We start from the raw sequence: 10699 nt of genomic DNA on the forward strand, positions 1-10699 counted from the left end.
AAATGTATTTACTTCAAGTGTATGCAAAATTTAGTTCCCAAAGATTTAAACCTAAAGCTTACATAATAATATTGGTGAAAGGATTTTATGCTGATTTATGAATTGATTTGTAACAGGGACCAGTTGTAAATCAAGTTACATTATCAGTTAAAGAGAGGTTCAAAAAGGAGTAATTCAACATTCGTTTCATTTGAGAAATATTTTGATTTTCTATTTTATATTTACAGTTATAATTCCAGGTTTTCAGACAAGATGTCTAATGTTTAAAAGTATTATTGGTGATAATGTTGATTTAATACCATCCATAGAACCTCAAATATTGATCTTAATGTGCTATAATGAAGAATATCCAAATAGTGCAGTCATATTGTATCAGTTCAATTAGATTCCCTCCAGTGTGGAAACTGGCCCTTCGGCCCAACAAGTCCACACCAACCCTCCGAAGAGTAACCCTTTGAAAATTTAACATAAAAGTAAATTCAGTTGACTCGAGGAATTATTGCTTATGTAAAATAAGGTCAAGGAGGCCAATTAAATTTTAGTGACACCACCTATTGTAAAGCAAGTAAATTTTGCAGTTACTAATTGGAGAGATTGTACGCACTCTGCAAGTTACATCAGGTGGAAACATGACAAGCCTTGCCCACCTGCAGCATTGTAGAACAATCATATGTGTTGCATTTACATTGTTCCGTGTTAATCAGGTCGAAGCTTCTTGAGAAATATATCTACCAGTTCACGAGCAACCATTTCCCAAGAATCAGATGCGATATAGTTGGGGAATTTTCAATGATCAAAACGCAAAGAAATCGCGAGATCAGAAAAGACCATAGTCCGCCTAGCTTGCTTTCTACTAATCCAACAGTCATTTAATACAATAATAATTGCGTTGTTTTGGGGTAATCCAACAATGCTTTTTTCTTGCAAAATGTTCGTGAGCACTGTAAATTCTCTCACCCGAACCTTCCAAATCTTAATTTGCACCAATAAAGCCAAATGTGGTAAATATTTTTACATTACAAGATATCTTTTGGCAGTTGACCTCCTTGCATAACGCTAATTGATAGTCACTTTATAGCCCTGATTCACCCTAGACATGTGAACGTTATTAGTCTTCCTCCATTGGTGATATGAACATTTAGCTGACAAAAAGACACTGTAATAGTGTTTAATAGTATATTTTGATACAATTTGCCCAGACTATTTTTAAAAGTAGAGCAGATGTAAAATGATAAACGCTCCCAACAGTTTACACGATAGTCTCAGCGCCACCTCAAAAACAATTTTTGTTGTTAAAACTTTGATCCATCTCAGACTTCCCTGATCATCAGTAAGCAGGAAAAACAAACATATAATATATCGGTTTTAAAACGGATAAGTCCCCCAAACGGTCAGGGATAATATTCTGCAGGTTTCAACAGACTCCAATGATATACTTTCATAAGCCTCTGAATCTGGAAGAAACACGTATCATTGTTGGGGTTGAGACTGCGTGTGAATTTCACAATTTGACCTTGCGTCCGTTTCCGAGAGCGATGACCTGCGATCAGCTGAAACTGGAGTGCCTGTGCTTTCTATACTGTCCCTGCTGTGCATGAATTCTTCATAGCTTGGCAAATCTTTTACTTCTTCGTATGATGGTGGTGATCGAGGCGTAGTGCAGGCATGTGGAGAAATCACATGTAATTCCTGATCAGTAAGTCGGTCCAGCAAAGAGTTGTCTGAGGCGTAATTCAGGTTCTCGCTGAACAAAGAAGATGATGTGTCTGTTCGGTAGCGCCGAGGTTGCGGACAGATGATGCGTTGTAGGAAATATCCGATGACAAACAGTACGCACAATATAAAAATCCCCGAAAGTTTTCTTAAGATCCAGCTTATGCTATCAAGAAAAGAGTGAATGGGAAGCTTGCAGCAGCGAATATACTGATGTGTGTCGTTTCCAAAGAGACAACATCCCTCGTGTAGACCGCATAATAAATCCCCGCATTTTCCGCCTCCTTGACTGAAACTCAAAACAATTAATAGTAATAATAGATTTTGTATATATGACTGAAAAAACATCACTTGGATTCTTAAGTTCTTGATCTGGTACCAAATACCTAGCAGTTACTCTCGAAGAGCATAGAGGATCTCAATTCTTAACATCAGACTTCTGTCTATCGTGCTGTCAAAACAGGATAAAATGCGGGTCAGTGGGACCAGTGAAGAAATTTGTTATATAACATATATTAAAGTAGGTGGAAAAAAAACAGGGTAGTTGATTTCCAAAACAGAAAATAATTTCACATATTTCTAAAATCAAACCTTTTACGCAGATTAATTTCTGTATCTTTTATTCATTCCTCCAAATCTTCCCTGTTCCTCGTTGCTCTGTCTCCGTATGTCACTGACCGTTCCATCACTTTCTCCAGCAGCTTTGCGGGCATTTACTGGTCCAAAATCTCAGCAGAGATTTCCCACGCCTTTATCTGTTTTCCATGAGTGTTAATAATGCAAGTTCCTCAGTCACCTTGACTACCCTTAAATGTTCGTTTTACTCAGAAGTCTGCAATAGTTCTCAATTCTAATTAAAATTTCATGAGAAAACTCAATTTAATGGCAGTCTTAATGCAACTCATCTTCCATTAGGACCTTGGATCAGTATTGGATATTGACATAACATTTCCAACCACATTTTTGGCTGAGTTCCATTTCAGTATAAGTCAGGTAATTCGTCCAATCTCCATCATTTATGTTGCATTGATTGGGATTCTTTGCTTTAATGAGTATCAGTCTTAAATATTAAAAAAGCTTAACTTTAACTTTAGCAACCTGAACTGCATTTTTAAAAACATTTTGAGCCTTCTTAGTAAGCAGAAACTGAATAGATCTTTGTAACCTGTCCAAGAAATTGGTCTCTAAAAATATTGGAAATGACTTTTTGCCAAATGTACAATTGAGCAGATCATACATAATGCAAAATTGCAACTAAATATATGTTATATATACTTTTCAGAAACAGGATTTGCACAGCTTTCCAAAACGATGGAAACTATTTAAAAAAAAACCAAGTGCAGTCATTCCCTGTAGAAAATTTAAATAATGTGAATTTTGCAAACAGTGAAATGGATTAGGATATCCTGAGCAACTATTTCGCTGAAATAATGGTGTCTACAACTGTTAAACGATTCTGTTTAAAATTATTAATGGCACAGGATATACATATTTAAGTGTCATAGGGGGTGCGTGTATGGAATGAGCTGCCAGAGGAAGTGGTGGAGGCTGGTATAATTACAACATTTAAAAGGCATCTGGAGGAGTATATGAATACGAACTGTTGAGGGGGATATGGGCCAAATGTTGGCAGTTGGGATTAGATTAATTTAGGGTATCTGGTCGGACCGAAGGGTCTGTTTCCGCGCTGTACATCTCTATGACTCTATCAGGCAAGTTTCGAAGTATAATTTGTAAAATTAACAGATCACTAGAACAAAAATAAACAAACTGACTGAGATAGGAGAATCCTGTTCATGAATGGCTACTGGCCTTGAAACTGGCTGGCAGACTTGCTGAGTGCCTTCAGCACGTTCTGTTTTTGTTTCGGATTTCCAGCATCCGCGGGTCTTTGCTTTTTTTAAAAAACACATCAACGGAACCTCGCAATGTATTTCCATATCTACTTTTAAATGGCTAAATGGTTTTGTCAATTAAACCTCATAAATGTCAAGATAAATGTTCATTTACAATGGCAAGATAATGCCATGAAAATTGTAAAACAAAACTATAATAATGGGGAAATCCAAATAATCACCTGGATCCAAATGAAATTACATATGTTTCACATAAGCTTTATGTAGCAAAACAAAGTATTGTTTTCACTGATTGCACTCAAAGCAGTTCTATAATGTCGCCGCACAGTTAGTGTTTGGTGGTTAGAAGTCATAGCAATGTTTTACAGCAAGCAAGCAGTAGCATGATGCAATTGCAAATTAAGTAACTACTATAACTTGGACTTAAGGTATTTTAAACGTCCCCTGATATTTAATTATCCCAAAGCTGTAGCTTTTGATCAACCCTCTGTCCTTGCAGTTATCTCTGAATTAAAAATGGTCGAAATTGACATAGACTTGTTTGCATACCTCACTCAAATCTCTTCAAAAATGTTACATTATCATACAACCCACAAGCAGACTAAATCGACTAATACATAAAATGAATACTTCATTGGAAATTAACAATTTATTAAGATCCACTAGCATAGGGCCAGGGGTGGAAATTGTGCGGATGCAGATCGCAGGTGAGCCAGGATCCCAACGGTGGCCTGGTACAAGTGTACAAGTCAGATCATGGTCCAAAAGGTGTTGGGGTTACTGCTGGGTAACTTGTTGGGAGAAATAAATATTCATGCCTCTCTTTGCCCACAGGCATTGCTATGAAGCCTTTACATCATGGGTTCAGCCAGTCTCTCTGTCTATAAACTATTGAGTTTCTGAGGCCTTAGAATCGCAGCTGTGTGTTTGCAAATACTATGATGGGTGAAATGAAGGCATAGGTATCTTACAGTATATATGTGTCGGCAACATAATGCATCTAGATTAGAGTGGTGCTGGAAAAGCACAGCAGGTCAGGCACAGAGGAGCAGGAAAATCGACGTTTCGAGTCAAAGCCCTTCATCAGGAATGGTTTTTACCCGAAATGTCAATTTTACTGCTCCTCGGATGCTGCCTGACCTGCTGTGCATTTCCAGCACCACTCTAATCTAGACTCTGATCTCCAGCATCTGCAGTCCTCACTTTCGCCTAACATAATGGATCTGTTCACAATTTTTATGTTCTTATTCAGAATAATTCCACTTACCAGGAAGCTTCTCTGTTCTAGATATTCAATAATATTGACTGGGGTCATGTACTCCAGTCTTGCACCATTTTGAAGTTTTTGTATTGATATTTTAAACTGATAAAAAGGTCAGTAGAATTCAGAAGAAATCAGGATGGCATCATTTTGATACTTCATTGGAATTTCTTCAACGTTGCTCATTGACTTTGAGAACAGCATGGAGTTAAGTAGTCCAAATTTTGGACTAGGACTTGACATATTTATTACACATTGTAATACTTCTACTTATGTTGTTTGAGCAGATTGAAGTACCTAATGCTTGTATAGCACTGGAAGTGACAAAGACTGTTTGTGTCATATTTGGGAGACTTACAGCTACAATATTTCCTTTGCATTACTACATCATTATGATTCTGCCCAGTTCTTCATTTCTTACCATCTTCCCAAAAAATACTTCCAGTCTTTCTATCTGCCCACCTACTGTGATCTATGCCACTCCCTTCCTTGCTCTTCCTTTCCCATCATGTCACTGGAAAATATTATAACTGCTAATTTATTCCTTGTTTGGATCCTTCTCAGTCTTCTTTGTTCCATGGTCTAATCTAATTCTTACAATTTTCCTTTTATCATTGACATTTTATGACTAAAGGAAGTGTATCAGTGTTCCTTCAGTGTCAACCTGGAATTCTCTCAAGGGCATTGTAGGTCTACCTTTAGAAGATGGACAGCAATGGTTCAAGGTAGCTCACCAGCACCTTCGAGAGCAAGTGGGAATGGGCAACAAATGCTGGTCTAACTAGCAATGCTCATGAATGGTCTTTTTAAAAATTGCAATATTGTATATATGGCAAAATTAACCATTTCTCAGCAAGAATATGTAAAGATAATTTCTGTGGTCATTAATTGTAAGGCTCCCCTATTAAGGTGAAACAACAGTCTACGGGTTAAACATGGTGTATAAATATCTTAGTTTGTGAATGTATGACTTTGTCCATATGTTAATTACTCAGTTTGTTTGTAGAAATGTTTATTAAAGCTCAATGATGACCCAGTTACAACATTCGTGTTTACTAGTAAACTTTTTCCAAGATCCTAAATTCTCAGTTTACATCTTTGCAACAATAATGTGGTTCTGAATATTACTGGCAACTAAAAGGAAATTGAGTTGAACTATTCTGCAAGCTATTTACTAATTTTCCTCTGCAGCATCACACATAAGATACACTATGGATCTCATTTTGAGTTACACAAAGTTCATCTTCTAAATTCTGAAATATATTTAGGGAGTTTGTTAGAATTATTTTAAAAATGAACACAATTCATTTATTCTAACTCCTTCACTATATCAAATGCTGCAAACTTAATTTGAAAATATGCTAATTGTTTGATTTATGTGAACATAATATTAATTCTGGAATTGTTTCACAATTAAATGTTTGTTGGAAAATGCATTTACTATTTGAGGACTAAATCAAATAAATATTATTGATTACAATGAGGCAGAGATCACATTGAAGTGCATACACTGTACACCAAACCACCACTTAATTGCTGCATTTTCAACAGTGCTATAAAAAGATAGCTCTAATTCAAAGTAGATGCCCAGTCATCGAATCACAAACTGGGAAACTCAAACTGGGAAACAGTACGTCTAATATTGCTTTTTGCATGCAGTTTTGAAAGTGTAATTAAGAGAAATAGTCAACATGCAAAGAATGAACGATTTATAGTCGGAGGTATCCGTCCTGCATCGATCGATAAAGTGCTTTTGATCGCTTTTTGTAGTTAAACAAAGGGAGATTAGCATTAATACTGCCTATGGATTGCTCCTTTGGATATTTATAGTATGTCAGTCCCAGAAGAGCAGTTTAGAGCTAATAGTATAGCCCAGCATTAGCGCAAATTAATTCATTGCCAAGAAGTGGTCTTTCCTAAGTTTCGCTACCATGCAAAGGCGAAAGCTTTGAAAATCTTGAATTAAATCTCACTTTTTAAAACTCTGGCCTTAAAGTGAGTTAACAGTTGAAAGAGAGTTTGGGATGCTGAATTAGAAGAACCTCAGAAATCAATCTGTTGGACTGTAATTTAAGTGTGCAGGGATAGAATTTGGTCCTAACCTACTTTCCATGAGTAGGTTAAAAAGGAAGGGGAAGTAATGTGCTGTTCACTGCTCCATGGAGTTAGATGGATAAAAACGTCGTCATTGAAGCAAAAAAAACTGGGTAATAAAACGGAAGAGAACAATGTGACAGATTCGGTCATGTGGAATACTTTTCAAAAGCAATTTAAAAGACGCTGTAGAGTTAATTTAAGTTCTATGGTAAACTGGAAGATTTTTGGCTGCATATCCAATTTGTTTACCAGATCCACGGAGCATTGCAATCTTCTCTCTCTGGTCTCTGTCTTTGCGCCTTCTTTCATAGCTCACTCTGTTGCCTATGTAACTTTTCAGGCAGCGAGATCAAGGGAAGTTTGTTGAACTCAAGACACTAGAGAACAAGTGAAATTAAATGTTCTACACACAGAGCAGCCTACAATATCCCTGAAGAATATTTCAAAATTCTTCACATGCAATGTCATTACGTTAAGATACAGTGACTGTGGTTTTTTGGCTAAAAGTCCACTCATTTTTGCAAGATCACAAACAGAAATGCCGCGAATAGCCAGCTAATCAGCTTTTGGTGGTATTGTTTGAGAGGGGAATGTTAAGCAAATTACTGCGAGACCTTCTGGTTTAATATCAAATAATGGGATCCTTAACATCCAATTAAACTTTTGATACAGGTTTACCATCTCCTTCAAAAGGATGATACCTCCAACAGCAAAAACATTCCTTTCTCGTTGCACGGAATATCAGCATTGATTATGTAATTAAAACCGAGGGTTTGAATCACAGAAGATAATTAAAGTGGCGCTGACATAAATTAGAAAGAAATTACTATATTTAATATGCAAAATTAATGATCTGGCTTTATTAGATTAGATTCCCTACAGTATGGAAACAGGCCCTTCGGTCCAATAAGTCCGTAACCGAAGAGTAGTCCACCCAGAACCAAACCCCTACCTATATTTACCCCCGACTAATGCACCTAACCTACACGTCCCTGCCACACAATTAAGCATGGTCAGTTCACCGGACTTGCTGCATCTTTGAACTATGAGAGGAAACCGGAGCAAACCCACGCAGACACCGGGAGTGTGTGCAAACTCCACAGACAGTCGCTCGAGGCGGGAATCAAACCCAGGTTCCTAGCGCTGTGAGGCAGTAGTACTAATCACTGAACCACCGTGCCGTCCAAATAAAGAGAATGTTACCAAGATAACCATCTGCTGTGTGATGAATTTCTTAATTGTCGAAAGACATCTGTAATATTCCATTGGTAATTCAGTAGCAAGTGGACAGGACAAGAATACTTGTTTCAATATATCTAACCCAGGTAATTAAAGCTGAGTTCTGTCGTAATTGTATCAGTGAAGAGCCGCCCAGTTTGTCCCCTTATTGTACACTGTCAATTACATTGCAATGTGCTATGGATCGTTAATTATTCAACCCCAAATTGTAGCAACACACGGGCACGCCAAAGCTTTTATAGAAAACAAAACTTAGGTTTTAAATTGGGACATAAGTAGATAACCACGTCTCCGGTTAATCTGATCATTTATCCGAGCTAGTAAACTGTTAATTTCTTGTATTAAACATACATGAAGAGACAGAGCAAAAGGCGAATTCCAGATGATACACAGCTGTTTAACATGTTTGAGCTGGTCATTGATGGTGCGCTGAAATAACTCAGTAAAGTCTGGATCTATAAAAACTGATTCATTGGTAACCTATAAGTGATGAAAGACATCGCCGAACACCAAATGCCAGACAATTAATTCGCCTATAGAGTGTAGCAATCTTTCGAACTGGTGGACATAGTCAAGATAATGCATCTGTTCACACAGTAGATACCGAAAGCTGTTTGTACAGCAGCGCCACTTTGTTAAGGTCTAATAATATAATGTTTGGAGTTTTTAATATATATGAAATGCATTTCAACTGGAATACACTGGAAATCGGTTTTAATTTTTTTCCCTCAGAGGGATTCCACTGAGAATAGGAAGAATTCTACTTTAAACCGAATAAAAAAAGAAAAATAACCTTACACATTCAGCTGCTATGTTTTTACAATATTATCTCAATTTGGTTTTTTAAAAAAAGACGAAGCATTGAGTTTATCCGCGATTTTACCTCTTTCCCTCTCCGCTTTTAAGATTCCTGCACACAACAGGGAAATCAAATGTGGGGGCGTGACAGCGCTGAGAATCATCCTTTAGAAGGGAGTCACGTGAAATTGATCAATCAGTGGAGGATCCAGCTGCTTTCTGTGGGAGACAGGACCTTATCTGTACTGACAGTGAACAATGTGTCGAATTGCTAGCACCAATTAAAATTCCATTCTTTCGAAGGAACCTGCACATAAATCATGGTGCAAATCCATTCGTCATTGGTGTTCGAAGATTATGGAAGGGATTTTGTGATATGACAGGTGTCACAACTCATTGGGCGGTGCACGGCTATTCCGGAGGTGATAACAGTGAAAAGAAATAAAAGTACACAATTCACCCAAAAGATAGATCCAGTCTAACAGAAAAAAACAGCAGCAAGTTTTTCTACTTGACAAAAACTACCAGCTATTTCAAATAAGTAGATTCTGACCACAGGTAAATTAAGAACAGTTGACAAATAATTGCATGGTTAAACTCCTCCTGACCTCCCAACTCCTGTACTCAATACTCTGACCAATAAAGGAAAGCATACCAAACACCTTCTTCACTATCCTATCTACCTGTGACTCCACTTCCAAGGAGCTATGAACCTGCACTCCAAGGTCTCTTTGTCAGCAACCTTACCATTAAGTGTAAAAGTCCTGCTAAGATTTGCTTTCCCAAAATGCAGCATCTCACAGTTATCTGAATTAAACTCCATCTGCCACTTCTCAGCCCATGGGCCCATCTGGTCCAGATTCTGTTGTAATCTGAGGTAACCCTCTTCGCTGTCCACTACACCTCCAATTTTGGTGTCATCTGCAAACTTACTAACTGTAGCTCTTATGCTCACATCCAAATCATTTATATAAATGAAAAAAAGTAGAAGACTCAGCATCAATCCTTGTGGCACTCCACTGGTCACAGGCCTCCAGTCTGAAAAACAACCCTCCACCACCACCCTCTGTCTTCTACCTTTGAGCCAGTTCGGGTATCCAAATGGCTAGTTCTCCCTGTATTCCATGAGATCTAACCTTGCTAATCAGTCTCCCATGGGGAACCTTGTCGAACACCTTACTGAAGTCCATATAGATCACATCTACTGCTCTGCCCTCATCAATCATGGTGCATGCTTTTAATATTCAATAACAGAGGATTTCATGATTAGATCCCCTACAGTATGGAAACAGACCCTTTGGCCCAGTAAGTCCACAACACTCCTCCAAAGAGTAACCCAACCAGACCCATTTCCCTGCTCTATATTTACCCCTGACACTATGGGCAATTTAGCTTGACAAATTCACCTAACCTGCACATCTTTGGATTGTGGGAGGAAACCAGAGCACCCAGAGGAAACCCACACAGGAGAATATGCAAACTCCACACAGACAGTTGCCCGAGGCGGGAATCGGACCTGGGTCCCTGGTGAGCCCCCATGTTCTTATTTCATGTATTATTGCCAGCAGATTATCCACAATCCCATTAAAGGTAACGTACAGCTCCCTCTACTCTGCTCCTAAAATGTTCATTGTGAGATAGTCATCTCTGATCTGGCATTTTTCAATTTTCTATGCTAGTCAACCTATGGTCTATTTGTATGAGACATGTGCTTAGTACTAGCAAATTAGAGGCA

General features: G+C 38.0%; 1 protein-coding gene across 1 annotated transcript; it reads right to left on the reverse strand.

The window, feature by feature from the left end:
• Nucleotides 1-685: 685 nt before the first annotated feature.
• LOC122556356 (uncharacterized membrane protein C3orf80 homolog) lies at nt 686-9150 on the reverse strand (the record flags this gene model as incomplete). The annotated part of the gene is made up of 2 exons (XM_043702989.1): nt 686-2002; nt 9050-9150. Coding segments are annotated over 2 exons (633 nt in total), but the record flags the coding sequence as incomplete, so codon positions are not given.
• Nucleotides 9151-10699: the final 1549 nt, after the last annotated feature.

The sequence above is a fragment of the Chiloscyllium plagiosum genome, chromosome 13 (genome assembly GCF_004010195.1).
Source record: "Chiloscyllium plagiosum isolate BGI_BamShark_2017 chromosome 13, ASM401019v2, whole genome shotgun sequence".
NCBI lineage: Eukaryota > Metazoa > Chordata > Chondrichthyes > Orectolobiformes > Hemiscylliidae > Chiloscyllium > Chiloscyllium plagiosum.